This window comes from Balaenoptera physalus, assembly GCF_965194825.1.
Source record: "Balaenoptera physalus genome assembly, chromosome: 3".
Lineage (NCBI taxonomy): Eukaryota > Metazoa > Chordata > Mammalia > Artiodactyla > Balaenopteridae > Balaenoptera > Balaenoptera physalus.
This window is the reverse complement of record NC_138890.1, coordinates 142715192-142734536: the sequence shown is the minus strand read 5'-3', so window position 1 is coordinate 142734536 and position 19345 is coordinate 142715192. Positions and strand designations below refer to the sequence as shown.

At 38.4% G+C, this 19345-nt stretch overlaps 2 protein-coding genes across 7 annotated transcripts in view; both read right to left on the bottom strand.

The window, feature by feature from the left end:
• OXCT1 (3-oxoacid CoA-transferase 1) overlaps positions 1 to 19345 on the bottom strand; it is a 160859-nt gene that overhangs the window by 85595 nt on the left and 55919 nt on the right. For all 6 annotated transcript variants that reach the window (XM_082454521.1, XM_082454522.1, XM_082454523.1 and 3 more), the window contains exons 8-11: positions 11819 to 11926; positions 10265 to 10379; positions 7088 to 7182; positions 5262 to 5310 (exon numbers count right to left, since the gene is read on the bottom strand). In XM_082454521.1, coding sequence (XP_082310647.1) covers positions 5262 to 5310; positions 7088 to 7182; positions 10265 to 10379; positions 11819 to 11926 — 367 coding nt within the window. The remainder of the gene's footprint in view (positions 1 to 5261; positions 5311 to 7087; positions 7183 to 10264; positions 10380 to 11818; positions 11927 to 19345) is intronic.
• The window catches only part of PLCXD3 (phosphatidylinositol specific phospholipase C X domain containing 3), a 434729-nt gene that overhangs the window by 408813 nt on the left and 6571 nt on the right, over positions 1 to 19345 (bottom strand). The window lies entirely within an intron of this gene.

Below are 19345 nucleotides of genomic sequence, written 5' to 3'. Positions count from 1 at the left end.
TGCACCCCTCTACTGCCTATTATTACATAACCATCCCTGCCTCCCACCAGACTTAGTCCCTTCACAAGTCCCTGTTAAATGCTAATAGGAGTGACAGGAAAGGAGTTCCTGGGATGCACCTGTCAAAACCCATGCTACTGTAAGTCACTGGAGCAAAGATATTGTGGAACAGACATGAAGAAATACAACTTGAAGGGAGTGACACAGGAGATGCTCCTCAGATATTTCTTAAAATTCAGTAAATAACCTAGAAAGAGAGGTCCCACCTAACTCCTTAACATCACTGGGACTGAATCTCTTCTTCAGTCTCTCTCTCTCTCTCTGCTTCATTTTTCTTCCCTTGCCCCTATGTTTCTATTAAAACCAAAGAAGGTCCTCTTGGAAGGACCTCTCACAAAACTTACATCTCATAATAAAAGTCCAGAACTGGAAAGTTCTTCAAGGTCATCCAGTCCCCACACAACCTATAATACCACCTGACTCAAACTTGAGCTGCTTTTTTCTGGTGACCTGTCTGTGCAGGAGCTTTAGGTGCCTAGGAGAAGCTTCTGGTCTCAGTAGAAAAGTGCTCACATGCCACTTAGCCAAAGGTAAGTCAACTGTCTGATAACACCTCATGCCATGGCCCCAGTGTGATAGGGCAGACAAAGAGAAGGGGAAGAAAAGCGATTCCAAGATTAGAACAGAGAGAAGCTCTTGGACACAACAGGACCAGACCGATCTGATCATGCCCAGCTGTGCAACAACAGCTATAACCTCAACTTCTCAAGTATTCCCTGAGACCTAACTTCTCCACCAATACCCCGCTCCATTTGAGCTCAACTGTAAAGCAAGGGTAAGACTATTTATATCATGCTGAATTATTTATTGGCCAAAAAAGTTTGATTCTAAACAAAGGAAACATTTTCACATCTTTTAAAGGACCATAAAGCTGAAAAGCTTTGGAAAATACTTTCTGGTGCAGTTAGTAGGGGCTGGCTTTTAGACAGCACATACTATTTGGAGAATTAAATGAAATAGTGCATGTGAAGTCTTTAACTCTAGTACCTGGCATAGAGAAAGGACTCTGTAAACATTAACTTTTATTATTGTCATTGTTATTATTCCTCACTGCAAACCTACTTGTGGAAAAGGCAGTGCCATCACCCCTTTAGGGATAAATGCTACAGGGGCAAGCAATTCACTTTTATGGTGGGGTTATACACCAGCCCGTGAACTCCAGGTTTCAGGACAAGTGTAATACAACTAAACCTTATTCCTAACACAACTTTCACGTCCAGCAAATACAGTTCCTCGCCAATCCTGTGAGGTGGAGAGGCAAGGAAGAACTTGCAGGCTGAAAATGCAGAGAAACAGAAAAATCTCATTTCTTTGTTCTCTATGTGATAAATCACAATGACTTCCAAAAGGCTATCTCAACCAGCTGGTAGTACATAGAAGGCATTATTTACCACTTTATAGGAAACTTTGAGATCAATGCAGAGAGCTTCAGCTCTCCCCATGTGATTTATGAAGGATGGCTTAATTAAAGAGCCCAGAAAATAATTCTTATGAAACAAAGTTATTGTCAGGCCCCTGATAACACATTCTGGCATCTTATAAATACATTCTTTAGAAGAAAAGTTAATTTTCATCATTTTTAATATCCAAAATCTAAACAAAAAAAGGTATCCTAAAGTTGAATCCATGCTTTTCAAATGCAAAGTCCAAATTTAGTCAAGAAGCAATTATAATCAATAATACAATCAATATCTTAAAGAAAAGGGTCTTTCTTATTTGTTTTTTCCTAATTGATTTCTGTCTCCTCCAAATTTGCTCTGCGTATGTCTATATCCTCTAATGATATTCAGGCAATAGAGTTAGTTATTCAGTTTCATAGTTTTGAGTCCTTTGGCTCATGATGTAACATGTCATTCACTCAGTATCAAGTAAATGTCTACTCTGTGCCTTGAACAATGTTACACACAAAATGCAGATGCCCTAAACGAATGGTTCTCAAACATTAACACCCATCAGAATCACATGGAGGGCTTATAAAAATGCAGACTGCTGAGCTCAACTCCCTAGAGTCTGAGAATTTCCATCGCTAACAAGTCCCCAGTGATGGGGATACTAATGCTGTGGCTCTGGGGACCACACTTTGAGAACCACTGCCCCAAGAAAAAGGAACATAATGCCCAGCAAAAGAGATGAATATACACAAATAATTACAAGGCAAAATGTGGTATGCTTATGAGACGCTAGATGTGTTGTGGGTTCGAAGGAGGAGCACTTCTGAGCCACAGAAGGATCTGGAGAGGACAAATGAACTGGGATTTCTAGGTATAATGCATTTCAATAGGACATTACCAATAAAGAGATGGGGATAAAAAAGGAGGGGACAGAACAAAACAAAAAATGAAAGGCACAGGAAGAGCAAAGTCATGGAGCAAGGAAAGCAGAAGTCACGGTCAGAAAAGATGCAGCAGTTCAGTATGGGTGGACTCAGAAGGCCTTGTAGGGCGTAGAGAAAGATAAATTTGAAAAGGTCAGTCACAACCATTAGATAGATCTCGAATGCCATACTATTTGAACTTTAATGTTCAGGCCTGTGATTCTTCAGATGTGGCACACAGACCTCTAGAGCAGGCACTATTGATGCTGGGAGCTGGATAACTGTTCTGGTTATTGCAGGATATTTAACAGCATCCCTGGCCTCTACCCACTAAATGCCAGTAACACTGGCAATCAAAAGTGTCTCCAGACATTGTCAAATGTCCCCAGGGGAGAGAAATCACCCCTCTTTCCCACTGGAAACCACTGCTCTAGAGGTACATGGCAGGAACCAGGGATATTCAAAAGCCATGAGATTAACACGGTGATTCTTTCTAAGTAGTTTTAATCAAAAGGAAGTCAGTTAAAACATTATTTTGATATTAAAATAAGAAAATAATATTAAGAAATAGGAAAGAACGCAAAACGCACATTAATATGAAAGCAAACATGAGATTTATTAGAAATTTCACAATTCCATTGGGATACTGCAAACCTTCCTGGGACCTTGGAAATGTTCTAAGCACTGCCTTATGCACCTCTGTAAAACTCAGGTTATCAGTGGACATAGCTCAACGTGCAGAGAAAAAGGCCAGGGGCCAGGAGCAGGAGACCATGTGTTAGTCCAGTCCCTAGCAACATGATCTTGAGAACATCACTTCACTTTTCTGGGCTTGAGTTTCCCAATCTGTACAACAAGTTTTCACTTGAGGTTCAAATGATTTAATATATTTGAAAAAGGTATGCTGTAAGCTATGTAGTGCTATACAAGTGGTCATTCATTGTTATATAACCATATGAAACTATCATTTAGAAAAAGGGATCCTTAGAAATAGCTGTATTATTATTTTAAAATTTTAATACACTGATTATGCCCAGAAACATAACTCTTTATATGCCTTCCAAGGGATTTCTATAGAAATCGTTTCAAATTAACACAAACAATGGGCTGATCTTCCTGGTAATTTCCAAACTTGGGGAATTGAAGAACCACCAATTTATATTCTGGGTTCTCAAGTTCAAAGTATTTCCTCCCTAACTTAGTTCCAAAGTCAAAAGCATCATAAATTCCAAAGAGGACTTTGATGAAAGAGATAGGATATTATTAAACTATTCTGCAGCCTGGCTTCCCAAAAGCAAAGAATTCTTGTTTTACAAAGTAGTTGAAGATAATACGTGGTATCTCAGAAGCTGACATCTAAAACTGGTGGCTTCATCAGGATCAAGCTAAGCTCAATGGAATCAGAAACGCCTACTGTCCAATATGTCATTGAAAAGATTAACTACTTTTCCAAAGAAAGTGGGTTTTATGAGCTCAAGCCTGATATTTGGAAAATGGAGTTATTCATTTTGCAAATAACTCACTAACATTAATTAATTAAACCAAGCAGCAAATATTTTCACAGATCAACGAGCTACTGCTAAAGGGTACAGTACAATTAAATTACAGCCTTGGTTAAATGTCATTGCTTTACCACAGTGGGCCTTTCAGAGTTGAGTCGTGTTAACTAATTCAACTATTCAACCAGAAGCTGTTTTACTTTCAAAAATCCTAAGCATCAAACATCAGTTCTACTTGGCAGCTGGCCTTTATGTTCAGCTCTTACTTCTTCTCTTCTGAAATTTACACACACTGTTTTTGAACATGAAGTAACAATAATACTTTTGCGGGGGTAGAGTGAATAGGAGTAGAAGAATAGTAAAGAAAAGCATGCTAGAATATAAAAATTAGCTCCTTATGGACAGCCCCATTCTAAGGATAATCTTTAGCCCTAACACGGTGGCAGTGCTGCCTCACGCCTGGGCAAAAGGTCTGACCTGTTTTTCCTCCTCTAGGCTGCTGCTACATGTGACCCTACGTCCCAGTCAAATAAAAGGCTAATAGTAAAAGGCAAAGCATATGAATGCAGGAATAAAGGAGAAGACATAGAGTCCCCAGTACAAAGAAGCTCTGTATTTATTACTTACATCACTGGGTTGCACTGAGTGGCAGAGTACATCCTTAAGCACCCTTGAACCTCTGAAGGATTCTCTCCGAACTCTGATGTCGATTAGAGGACAGTAAGTGTCAACCACAGCAAAAACCTCAGTGCACCAGATCTTGGTTTTGGCCACTATGGATCCACTCCCCACCTTCTCATCATGAGAAAGCAGACCTAGTTCAACCTGGGATTGGCCAATGGGAGGCACAAGCAGGAGACCCAGCAGGGAAGACCTCCATTCTCACCCTCACCCAGGTTTCTGCAAGATGGTCGTGTTCCTCTACAAAGACCCTGCTTCCTGTTAGGTGGCCCTCTCCCACAGCTGCCCCTTAAGGCCTAGAAGTGATAAGAACTCCCTGTGGTGCTTCAGCATCCTTTCTGGTTTTCCTTAATCTTGTGTGCACCCGTGTAAACTGTCCCTTCCTTTAATTCTCCTCGTTACCCCACCTGAGAGTGCTCTCAGGACGCTGACTGATTGACCCACCAAAGCTCCTACCATTATATGTAGCCCCTCCTGCAATTTCTCCTTTATCTTACTCTGCCCTAAATAGGGGAGACCTCTGACAGGCAACCCGGACCAAGAGGGCACTAGGAAGGCTTCTCTCTCACTTCCTCCATGAAAAACACAGTGGCATACTCTCCAGGAAAAGACAAAGAATCAAGCCCAACTCTTTGCTATTACTTGGCAGAGAACTAAATTAATAGCAAAGGAAAAGGCTGGAAAAAACATGTAACGAGTGAGTTTACCTGCATTGATTAGATCTGCATCAACTTCATTTTCTAATGGGTAAGGACCCTGTCAAATAAAGCACATGTTCAATTAGGAAAAGAAGTTTCTCACTGAATCACACACTAAAACTGAAATATAAGTAACTTTGCTTAAAACCCTAGGAAATCATCAAAAGACTTGAGGTGAACCTTTTCAAAATAATCCCAGTGTTTTCGTGGCTCTGTTTTCCACATTGATTTGTCTTTTCTATGCTAAAAACTGTGCTTGGGTAAGTGAAAAATATTTTCTAAAAACTACCAAAGCCTGAAAGAAATGTTAAGCTGTTGGAAATACAGGTCAATAAAAAAGTAATTATTTAGTACCTACTATGCAGCCGATGTTATTCAGAAATCTTCCTGGTAGTATATCAATGAATACAAACTAAATGGCTGCCTTATGGCTAGAAGGGTCTGGATAGGCACAGTTTCAGCTTTTTGGTATGTAGCACCTAAAGGCTCGGATTTGGAGTTCTAACCTTATCTCTCAGTCTGTCTAAGTTTTGATACCTTTATTTTCCTTTTGCCTGGTAATTCTCACTAAGTTTTTGGTTTTTAATTTTTTATGTATTCTTATAAACCATCTCTAATTACTTGGAGTGAGTAGTTTCATAACATAACATATATTAAACGAAAAGGGAGGAAATGGAAAAAGGGAAAAGAAAAGGTCTAAATTAGAGCCAAGAATGAGGAAATATTGGCTGTGAAATTTTAACATACTTTCCAAAAAAGGGACCAAAAATTTATTCTTTGAATAAATTGAAATAGCAACTAATGTTTTAGACCTGTGTAAATTTTTCTTTAAACAGTGACCATGGGTAATTCATATTGACTTATTTCCCTTGTCTTCAAAATGAGGGAATTGGTCACTCTAGATAATCCCTAAGGTACCTTAAAAATTTCAGTCTTTGACTGCAATATGAATCTGCTTTTATCCAGACTCACATCATTTTTGTGTTTCTGAAAGTGATCACAATTATTGCCTCAATCAGTATCAACTACACTCTCATGACCATTATTTATATTTTAAATACTGGATATACACTTTCCATATGTACAATTTGTACTGTATTAACAGTTAAGAGCTACTGAAAAACAATAAAAGATTAGGAATATTATAAATTGTCAGACTATAAGTAATCTCTGCCATAATTAATAAGTAAATAAAAAATATTACCCAGGAAGCTGAAGTATTTCTTAATTTTATTATAATATTGAATAAAGAGTGGCCAAATTCTATGAGAATATTGAGCCCATCTGGAAGGTTAATCTTGAGGAAGGGAAAATTCTACCCTTTTGAACAACTTGGCCTCAAAACGAGTATTACATGAGGAGAACTTCTTGAATTAATCAACTGTCAAAAAATGTCCTGTCCTAAAGTAGAAATGTTACTCTTCAGTTTCTCATGCTGAGACTTACTGATTTTTATTTAATGTAGAATTGTTAATGACCTTCATTATCTTGTTCAATCACACAAAGGTTAAAAATAACTACCTAAACAGGATGGTGTGAGATCTCTGAAGCAGATGCAATAGGGGAGATGGAAGCTGATACAGGGACAAAGGAGGAGCAGTCGGAAAGCTCAGAGTCAGGAAACTACCATCTACTCCAAAAAATACAACATGACGTGCTCACAAGTACCACCATTTTATGGGAAAAGTTAAATATTTTATTATGAGGATAAAAAGAAAGAAAAACAAGATTGGGAACTTTAAGGTAACAACTCTCAGTTATAAGAAGATTTCACTATATAAAATATCTCATTCTCCATCAAGATTGAATAAATAAAACTTTAATTTCTATCTTACCAAACCCAGGACTCCATTTTCACTTTGCAGATGGACAGTCATACTGGGGCTGATAAAGTTGCTGGCCAGAAGCGGTATTCCTATGCCCAAATTAGCTGGAAAAAAAGATGTTAAGGTCCAGCATATAAAAGATAGAGAGTTTATGTCATAAATCTTCTACATGAATAAATCTGAACATAGGCCTTCTTTAAAGGCAATTACTCTGAATGTAATCACTGAATAGATTCTCCCACCACCCTCTAGGTATTATTTTGTAATTTTTTCAAAAAGAAAATCTCTTAATCACAGCTTTCCCCATAAAGATATCAAAGTAGTGGCTTCAGAAAACTAGCCAAGAGGTCATTTTTATTGTAAGACATAGTTAGCAAATTTGGACTGTATTATGATTTATTATGACTGATGACTGATATAACATGGCCTGACCTTTGTTTAAAAGCATTTTTCACTATTCAAAACTGCAATTGAAAATAAAGATGATTAAAATATTCTAAAAAGGGCTACCATTTTTGAATTTTAAAAGAAGTTTTGGGCTTCCCTGGTGGCGCAGTGGTGAAGAATCCGCCTGCCAATGCAGGGGACACGGGTTCGAGCCCTGGTCCGGGAAGATCCCACATGCCGTGGAGCAACTAAGCCCGTGCACCACAACTACTGAGCCTGCGCTCTAGAGCCTGCACTCCGCTACAAGAGAAGCCCGTGCACCGCAACGAAGAGTAGCCCCCACTCACCACAGCTAGAGAAAGCCTGCGTGCAGCAACGAAGACCCAACACAGCCAAAATAGTAAATAAATAAAAATTTAAAAAAAAAAAAAGAAGTTTTATGACAACACCAAAATGTCTGCCTAAATTGTATAGATTCCTTTGGATCACTGTGATAACATCCATTGGTAACTGAACCTTCCTTAAGACATAAATAGGATGGTAGGGATGTTTAAGCTTCAGTGAACACATTTGAGACCATATAAAAAAAAAAGCTGTTGTACAGCATCAAAGAGCTAACTGGTTGGGATTAGCAGATGCAAACTATTATATATAGAATGGATAAACAACAAGGTCCTACCATATAGCACAGGGAACTATATTCAATATCCTGTGATAAATAATAATGAAAAAGAATCTGAAAAAGAATCTGTGTATGCATAACTGAGTCACTTTGCTGTACAGCAGAAGTTAAACACAACATTGTAAATCAACTACACTTCAATAAAATTTTTTCTAAAAGAAGAGCTAACTGAGGGTATTAAATCTTCTTCCTTAGGTGATCAAAGTTCTGACTTGTATGCAGTGGTGTGGATTTGACCTTGCATCTCAACACAAGCAGGCTGACCAGATCAGAAATACTAACACTGTCTGTGGGAATTCCCTGGTGGTCCAGTGGTTAGGACTTGGCACTTTCACTGCTGTGGGCCTGGGTTTGATCCCTGGTTGGGGAAGTAAGATCCTGTAAGCTGTGCACTGTGGCCAAAAAAACAAACAAACAAAAACTGACGCTGTCTGGAACTGCTGTCCACTACCACTGCAAACCACAGACTTTGACAGAATTAGTGCAAAGAATGATGGCACTCTGATGAGATTCTAATAACAGTTGAGTGCTTTGTGAATGAAGTCCAGAAAAGATAAAGTTTGTATATGCTGCCATATTATAGACTACAAAGGTCAGCAGGACAACTCAATGTGCCAAGTCACCTCTTGTGAATACAGTAAGTCTATGAAGCTATGATGATAGCTTCTTGGTTCACCTCTTAACAAATCACAATCTAGTATAGACTTATTTGTACTTCATTCTCACAGTGATGCATGGAACACACTGAGGTATTAATTCCATTATAAGCAGGCATTTTCAGGTAAGGGCAAACCAAATTACAAGTTTTATACCCCCCCCTCTTTCATCATATGCTATAATTTTCTCAGTTCTTTAATGTTTTTTAGTGAGTCAAATACCAGGGAGAGAAAAGCCTATGTAATTTGGGTTGAAAAAGAGTAAGTGCTATGGAAAGATCATTTATATGAACTGACTTGCAAATATTTTTCATAGGCAATACAATAACAGTGAATAAAGGATACCTAGAAGCCATTATATCTAAAAATCAGTGTTATCATAGAGTCAGTGTTAAAATATCAATGGTAAACCAATTGACTGGAGGTAAGAAGAAAACCCAGAGACTAGCTTTCACCTGTTCAGCCTACTTGGTTGACTCTGTATCTGCTGATACTGGAGGTGGAAGAGGAAGCACTATTCTACTCTCTTCCCCTATGTGAATTCCCACCGTAACTCAATGTATAAACTGAAAGATAAAGAAAAATGAAGTGGTGGAGGTAAAAAGAAAGTAAAAAAAAAGAGTTCTCCTGTCAATCAGTCTGAAAGAAGATTTTTATGGACTAGGGGAAGCTCAGAGAATGGAGACACATGTCATGTTTCTACTGCCTCCTGCCCCAGGCCTTTAAGTATGGCTTTACTGGATTCACCATTCAACAAATATTTATCTTATCATACACTACTTGAATTTATACATATTATTTGTATTATACAGTTCAACAGTTGATGTCTTGAAAATCAGCAAAATGGCAAATAGACTCACTATTATTAAAACACATTCAAAATCCAAACACTAATTGCCCTAAATCATCTTCACCTACCTCTTTTTTGACAAAGTATTCAATATCTACAGCAGAATTTGAATCATTCATTGAATACCCTTACAAAACATCAGACATAAAAGGGTACATTCACAGAATCTTTGTCAGGGGAAACAAGAGGTTGTTAAGAAGTTGGATCTTACGTTGCAATGAGTATGTAAATGTCAGAACACAGAGAAAGTAAATAGCACTGGTTATAAGTAGTATTTCTGAGATTTGAAACCCTCATCTTGGGTAATCTCTTCTCCCAATTACCCTTAGCCAAATGCCAAATTATACTGAAATTCCTTATATATTAGAGAACAGCTAAGGAAATTTTCAGTCACCATTTTGTTTCAAGAAGGCAAAAGGATTATAATTCTAATTTCATTTATCTTGATATCTTTAGGTTATATGCCACATTTGTAAAAATTGATCAATTGCTTTAGAAGTTACAATGGACTAGAAAGGAATCACTATGCAGGTCACCTAGTAACCTGATGAATATGTAAAAAGTGAGGGCTACGTCTTTGCCCAGCCTGCGGGGCAAGGAATAAAGGATACCATACATGCCATCCTCAAATTCAAGAGCTGCCCGCTTGATGATACGTTCCCTTACATTATCTCCAGGTTTACCAGATGTGCTTTTTACATCTTCCTCTTTCCGGATTGATAAACGCTTTAAAATAAACAGAAATAAATTATTCATGGTTGAGGTATACTTTGTATTTTAACACTACTGAAATACAAAACTCTCTCCCATTACTACTATAAGGCACATCTGCAATATAATGTAGAGAATTTTTAAATTTAAAAAAAGAATACTATGGATAAAATTTGATGACAGAAATAATTCTTTAAAATGTAAGTGAAAGGACTTCCCTGGTGGTCCAGTGGCTAAGACTCCGCGCTCCCAATGCTGGGGGCCCGGGTTCAATCCCTGGTCAGGGAACTAGATCCCACATGCTGCAACTAAGACCCAGTGCAGCCAAATAAGTAAATTTAAAAAATAAATAAAACAAACAAATAAATTAATTAATTAAATAAAAAGTAAGTGAAAGAGGTCAGATGTTTGAAGAGGAAGATGTAATTGTTCTGTCTCTTTGAAGCAAATAATTCTTTTGTTACTGTCACACTGAGTGCCACTACTGTTACTCTAAGACTCCTGCAACTGAACTCTCCTCAGGTGCTCTGGGATGGAGCCAGAATAAAGAAAAGGGAATAGACCTTGGGACTCTATTTTTGCAGGGCTGTGAGAATGTGTTTACCAGGTACTGCTGCTGCCAATTGCCTATTTCCACATGCAGAGTCTAGACCGGTTTTGCTAAAACTGAATCACAGGAATCATAGAAATATCCAGAAACCAGCCAGAAAACTATTTCCGTTACTAAATCTCCTTGATACAGACTCTGGTTCTTGTTTGCAAATGTCCCGTTTTTGATCCCTGGCCCCTGACGTTAGTTTTAGATTGCAGAATGTCTTTCTGTTTCATGTCCGCGGGTAGAGGGTATCTCTGAATCCACGGTATCTCTTACTGCATTTCTATTCTGTTGCTGATCCCTAGACACTTCTGAATCTTGATATCAATTCTGGTCCAGCTGGTCTTCATGCTCTCAGTAGCCTTAGAGTACCTCCAATGCTCCCGGTACCCACTCCTTGCCACGATCTCATACCCACCAGCTGCCCAGAGCCCAACACTCATGGGAAATGATGTTCTGTCTGGACTCTATAATATGCAAAGACTTCAAGATAGATAGACAGTTCTGAACACTCAAACACTAAGAGTCCAGCAGGGGTAAAGCCACCAAAGACCTGATTATCCTCCTCTACCCTGTAGGACAGCCAGCCAAAACTATACATCATAAATTAGGACAGTTACAAAAGCCTAGAAAAGCACGTAATTTGGTGATATACATGCTGCAAACACAAGGAACTGTTGAACTGGACAATTACATAGACAATCATATCCCCTCAAGATAAGACACATGAGAAGCTCCTATTAAGATTCAGAGCAAGACTTCCTGTTCAGCTCTAATTCCTCATCATCTAGAATAGCCGCAGGGACACATCTCTGACAGTCAAATCCATAAATACTGACAGACAAGCTAAGTCAATTACCTCAATTCTTTTCTCATATTTTTCTCCCTTTATAAGGCGATGTACATAAATCTTAGGAATATGAATGTCTTCTGGGGCAAATGATCCAATATCCACAATTTCTTCAACCTAGGCAAAAAGAAAAAAATTTTTAATTACATAGTGAGAGCTTAAACTGAATATTTTTTATTAAAAAAAGATGAAGTATATGCATCTTTACCTCCAACTTAGGCTGGATATACAATGTAAGTATACATATACACATACACACACACATGCACACACAAGTATACATATAAATCAGAGAGAGAGAAAGAATAAATACACATACACACGCAAACATACAAACTTCTAGATCCACAAAAATAGAAGAAATTCAAATACATGTGTCTGAACATAAAATACAGAACATAAAGCTCTAAAACTTTGCTTAAAACAGCCTCAGTTACAAATTTGTCAAATGGTTTGTCAGTACAGCTGCTTGAACTTTCACAAATTGCAACTCAACTATGCAAAATTTGAAAGCACATCCCTTAAGCCCAGATTTTCAAAATTAATGGGAAGTTTATCATATCAAAGACAAAAATCTGTAACAACATCTGCTTGGTCAATTGCTTTTTAAATATAGATACAAATGCTATTTGTAACCATTTTTAATTATTCCTGTTATTAGCTTCCTAGGATCGTGATAGAACTGCAATTGCTGAAATAATTTTACTTTAAGATTGATCATTAATTTCAATATGGAAATTTGAAAAAGGAAATATTAACTAATAACTGGAAATTCTAAAAATCAGAACTAAAATTATTCACAGAGCAAAGGGGAATTTTATAGCAATACTGAATGCCCCAAGTTAGTCTGCTATTTTAGAATTCATTTTTAAAGAAGAGAAAAGAAATCATTTTTTTACAGCAACATAAAAAAAAAAAAAACCTCAGAATAACAAGGATCAAGAAAAACTACAGTCAACATCGTTGAGATCAAAAAATTATATTTCTGGGGGCTTCCCTGGTGGTCCAGTGGTTAAGAATCTGCCTTCCAATGCAGGGGATGCACGTTCAATCTCTGGTCGGGGAACTAAGATCCCAACATGCCGTGGGGCAAGTAAGCCCGCGTGCCGCAACTACTGAGCCCACGCTCTCTGGAACCCAAACGCCACAACTAGAGAGAAGCCCATGTGTTGCAACTAAGACCCAATGCAGCCAAATAAATAAATTAATTAATTAATTTAAAAAAATTTACTTAAATTAACAACAAAATTATCTTCCTGGTGCCAAGAAAAATATCGTCTTGAAGACTGAGAGTGCTCAGCTTAATAGATGTCATACCCAAAGCAAAGAACTATCTGCAAATGAACTGACTTGTACAAGGAGAGTTGTATTATACTGTCTCCTTAAACTAGTAACTGAACTCTCCAGAAGTTTTTGAGGTTAAGCACCCCCCTTCCTTTCTGCTATTCTACCATGTATGCCCACACCACACTCCCTCCACAATGAAAGAATAACAGGGATTAACAAGAGTCATTTTCATTATTGTGCACTACTTCTAAATAGCTGAAGAAGAATAGGACGCAATGGATAAAAGCTATCTTCTCTGATAAACAGAAGGATCTTAACAAAAATAAAACAGAAACTCCAAGGAAGAGTCAATAAACATGTGGGCATCCAAGTTGAAACAGTGGGTAGAGATGTCCATCTACTCTCATATGAGAATGAGTCAGAAGGCAAGGGGACTCCCCATCACTATACTCCATATCTTCTCCTCCAAACTTCTCTATGCTCTGATATACCAAGAGCATAGCCTTCACTTTTTTACATATTCATCAGGTTAGTAGGCCTCCTGCATATTGATCCTTTTCTAGCCCAATGCAACCAAGGTGGTGACCAGGTAAACAGGAGGTGGACACAGGAAATGCAGAGCAGCTAAGCACTACTTCTACCTCTTCAACTAGTTGGAAATTTCAGCCATTAGGGTTCATTCACATCTTTACACTTATTCGATTCAAGCCTTCAAAGAAGTTCTTGACTTTAAAAATTTATCCTGAGGATATATGTGAAGAATTACTATTCATGAAAATATTGGCCACGGCATTTGTTAAAATAACAACGAGTTGGAAACAACCTAAAGGATCAACAGTAGAATAATGGTAAAATATATATGGTGCATCCACATGATAAATCAGTATTATGGCTCTCATAATATTTAATGACATCTCATAATATAATGCTTCATAAAAATGCAAGATTCTATATAAATATTTACAGATATGCTCTTTGGCTCAATTATTTCTATATCTACCAAAAACTGAGAGGAAAAACACATAGGAAATTAACACTGAAATGTTAATCATTTTTATCCCTGGGTGACAGTACCAAGTTATTTTTGTGTAATTTTACTTTTATAATCAAGAGGTGAAAAACCTACAAATTTTTTTTAAAAGCTGCAATAGACATTAAGTAGATAGTTTCCAAAACTAGGAAATACAAAAGTGGAGGACGTGATAAATTGCTTAGTTAGCCATGTACCAAAAGGACATGTTAAAAAGAAAATAGAGACTTAAGAAAAACTGTGATTTCTAAACTCTAAAAGCACTTACAACATTATGAATAAGTTATGGAAACACTTTTTGTTTACATTTTTGAAGAAAATGCAAATTATTTTCCATACCTAATGCTATTTCAAAAGTTCAGGCCCTCCTGTCTCTTGCTTGAATTATTGCATCAGCTTCCTAATAGGTATCCCTGCATCTACCCTTCAGCAGGAGCGAGAAACATATCGGAGAAGAAAAAAACGTAACCCTTTTCACTTAAACCAAAACTGTTGATGGTAACCAATCGCGATTTTCTTCTGGTTCCACCAAAGAAATAAGACCAAGTTTCTTTACCAAGGGCAATTACATCATGACTTTCACAACAAATGGAGTGGAAGAATGTGTCCTGCTAGAACAACTCTGATGAAAAGCAAGAATCTGGTTAAACATAATCAGTTCCAGGCTTTGTCATCCTAATATGAATGATTTTCATATTGTCAAAATACATGGGCAGCATTTGTCAACACATTATCAACACTCAACAGTATTGAAAATTTCTGTACAAAAATCAAAGCTTTCTCAGAGCTGGTTAGCAGAGTTAATCGCAGAGGAAGAAAATATTTGAAGTACAAACCAAAAGAAGAAAACATATGTTTTCAGACAATCTGTGAAAAGATTTTACAAAAAAAAAAAAAAAAAAACTGAAGAGGCAGAACTATCTTAATGCTAGCTATTGAAGGAATTGAAGGCTTCTGTGCTGGTTTTGTGTGATCTTGAGAAAGAACAGTGAGAAAGAACCAATGTGTGGGGGGAGAGGGGGGATCTGGTGAGATCAGGCAGTAACATGAGAGTCAAAGGAAACCTGAAAAGAAAAAGATGAATAGGACAAGTTCGTTAAGGAAGAAGTAAAAATAAAAGCTCACAAGAGCACTCACTAAGCATGGCAGAAACATACCTCCTGAAATCAGAAGTGGGTAAGATAGACAATAAAGAACAAAGAAAAAGCCTCAGTGCAGAGCATTGGGCATGTTTAAGTGTCCTCGGACAAGGTCAAGATGGAGGAGAGGTGGTAGCTAAGACCAACCCAGGCTTCTCCCTGGCACGGTGCATAGTCCTTATGCAGCACCATCTGGTACATCCAGAAATCCAGACACTTGAGGCTTCTCTAATTAGTACTTGTCTTTGGTTATTAGCAGGAAAATAGAGGCTAGGAAATGTTAATTATTACTGATTTGAACTTTGTTTTAAAAGGTTGTTTTCTCTACCCTGCACCCTTCCTACTTTATAATTCTGAAAAGCTGTATTTTAAAGTTCGAAGAAGGATAAGAATTCATCCTCAGGTGACAAGTATTCTTGTTTTTACTTGGCGAACATTATATCTCAGGTAAGGTAACAGAGGAGCAGCAAGGCAATAACCTTCTTATTTTTTATTTTATTTTACTGACAACCTCAGTCGGGTACAGCCACAAAAGTGGGCCCAGCCCTGAAGGCTGTTAGTGGAAAAAGCTGCACACCTGCAAACCTCGCTGTGTAATACAAAGTGAGGCCTGTGGCGCGAGGAAGGGGAGGAATCACACTGCAGATTTTTTTCCTGAGTCATTTTAATCTTCGAAAAGCCTTAGGATGAATATTCTTCTTTTGTCCAGAAATTTTAAAAGCAGACAACAACAGCAATAATGGCTAGAATCTTATAACACTAGGTAATCCCAAACTAACAACAACAAAAAAAGCCTTGGAAGACTAGAAAAATGGAAGAGGGAAGCAATGAGCAATAACTGAAAAAGTTACAAGCTAGATGCAGGCGTGCTCTGGATACTAATTTAACCCAGAAAAATGGGGAAGAGAAAGAAGAAATGTGGAGCAAAAGGCGGGGGGCTCAGCGTGCAGGGCATCCCTCCCCAAAAATCCAAAGGAGCAAGAAGGTGCACGTCTTCTTAAGCTTCATGCTAAGGGGAAATTTGACTAGTACAAAAATATAGGAGAAAATGGCATGAAAGCTAAAAAGGCCTGGGTCAAATACATAGGGTCTTAGATGTCTCTATAGAAAAGCACAAAGACTGAAAAGATTAGTGGCTATTAATGAATTTGCAACCTTATAAACAATTGTAAATACAATTGCATAGTCCTTGAAACCTTGTAGATTGGATCTCATGCTAATGGACATTCTCCAATGTCCGGTGACAAAAGAACAAGCTGTGTCAAGAAAATATGCACATGCCTGGGAAGCCACTGACCTATGATGAGATGTGGTAAAATATATTTAAAGTGACTTCAAAAGGAGAAAGAATATCACACTAATGGCCATATAATCAGAGTGCTCACCAAACTAAAGATGTAGATGGCTTATTTTTAACAGAAATGCCAAAACTAACTCAGAAACAGGATAGTGATGTAAGATGGTGATATCATGGGAGATGCCAATTATCTGAACATCTTCTGTTCATCATATTCTGCTGATAAATTCTATATTCCCTTCTGACAAGTTCTAGTTTTCAGAATGAAACAGTGAGAGAAACCATGATTAAGGACTTCTAACCAATAAGGATAAACTGCTTGGTAAAGTAGAAATGATGGAAACCCTGAGGGAAAGTGACAGTGTAAAACTGGAATTAGTAATAGACCAGGAACTGAATCCCGGGCATACACAGAAATGTATCCTGTTCTTTGAAGGAAAGCAGATTTCGAAGAGTTGAGAGAAAAAAATAAGGATCAGGATCAAGTGGTCAGAAACGCTAAATGATAGATGGGTTTACGAGGGATGTGAGGCTCTCAAAACCCCCATTCTGGGCTTCCCTGGTGGCTCAGTGGTTGGGAATCTGTCTGCCAATGCAGGGGACACGGGTTCGAGCCCTGGTCCGGGAAGATCCCGCATGCCTTGGAGCAACTAAGCCCGTGCGCCACAACTACTGAGACTGCGCTCTAGAGCCTGTGAGCCACAACTACTGAGCCCGCATGCCACAACTACTGAAGCCCGTGCACCTGGAGCCTGTGCTCTGCACGCAACAAGAGAAGCCACTGCAATGAGAAGCCCGCGCAACACAACGAAGAGTAGCCCCCGCTCGCCACAACTAGAGAAAGCTCCACGCACAGCAACGAAGACCAAATGCAGCCAAAATAAATTAAAAACAAAAAAACAGAAAAACACCCCATTCTGACAGTATGAAAATGGATCATCTTGACGATGAGAGAATGGTACATAAAGAAAGAATATAATAACATGGATAGCCATGTGTTTCCTCATATTTTAAAAGGGCTATCTACAAAACGGAAACAGACTCACAGACATAGAGAACAGACTTCTGGTTGCCAAGGGATGGGGAGAGGGAGAGGGATGGACTGGGAGTTTGGGGTTAGTACAATAGATGCGAACTATTACATTTGGATGCAAACTATTACAACAAGGTCCTACTGTAAAGCACACGGAACTATATCCAATCCCCTGGGATAAACCATAATGGAAAAGAATATAAAAAAAGAATGTATAAATGTGTATAACTGAGTCACTTTGCTGTACAGCAGAAATTAGCACAACATTGTAAATCAACTATACTTCAATTTAAAAAAAAGAGCTCATACAAAAGAGAGACACACATGACCTAGGACAAATGGACGTCATGTGAAACTTTAACAGGTAGGTCAAAGGGTACAAAATTGTAATGAAATCAGTCCTGTCCAAATACTAAAGGTGATGAAAGAGTGGTTTCTGGGGTGATTTTGTTGTTGTTGCTGATGGGGAGTTCAGACATGGTCATCATGACTGCTAGAGAGAGAGGACAGAATAAAGCACAGCAGTTCAATTCCCTTTTACTCCTGACTTCACCATCAGGGAGAAGAAAAGGGCAAAAATAATATGGCTAAGGAAGAACTGAATTCCAAGAAGAGAAACCTAGATTCTCCAAATTAATTCTAGGCTGTACCCGCAAAAATTATATCCCAGGATTCTTAAAGAGCCTGAAAATATGGCCACAGAATTACAGTCAAGTAAAAAATGGTACAGATGTCAGTAGATGGAGAGAGGCAAATACACAAATATACGCCTTTTCAAACTGGGGCTTGATTCACAACAGTGTCTTAAGATGGATTATTGGGGCTTCCCTGGCGGTCCAGTGGTTAAGACTCTGCGCTTCCACTGCAGGGGGCACGGGCTTGATCCCTGGTTGGGGAACTAAAGTCCCACATGCCGCATGCTGCAGCCACCACCCCTCCCCCCCAAAAAAAGGATTACTGAACAAATGGTCTATAAGGTCATAAGCAGAGAAAAGAATACTGCTAGACACCAATACAAGTCTTTCCCCACACCAAACCCTGCCAAATGAACTTCATTAACTTGCAGATCTAGCTAGCTCATTGGTGGGCCAAGAGAAAAGCACAGGGTAAGATTTCACAAAGCACCTGACCAACTCCCTCAAGTTAGAGTTTTATAGACATACTGGGACAATGTGACTTGGTTTCATTCACTTTAAATCAACAAATATTAATTAAGCACCTACTAGATACAACAGTGAAGAAAACAGGAAGCCCATTCTGATGTACACATAGGTAGATAACAGAAGAACCACAGAAGTACCTGATGGCTTGACAAAGTCTTGGAGGTCTCTGATGCTGTGGTTTTTAACTTTGGGGGAACCATGTACTTCTTTAAGAATCTGATGAAAGTTACAATATCTGCTCACACAAAAATATTTCCTGACCTATAAAGTCCCTCTTAAGATTACAGGGGATTTGTCCATAACCAGTGCCCATTTCTACCCTCCGGCCTCAGGGAGACCCCAGATTAGAAAAGAACCCCTGTTCTAGTGCTTTGATGTCTTTGGTCCTATCCTGTTCAATGTCTTTATCAAGGCCTTAAATGAAGACAGGGAACACATCCTGAGTTCATTATGGTTAAGGGGCAAGGGTCTGGGTGCAACAGGCAATTCTGAACAGATATATTCCCATCTGTGTCAGAGAAGACAATCTCAGGCTCATGACCTCCAAGTATTTAGCAAAAGTTTGGGTAAAAAAACAATGATTTAGG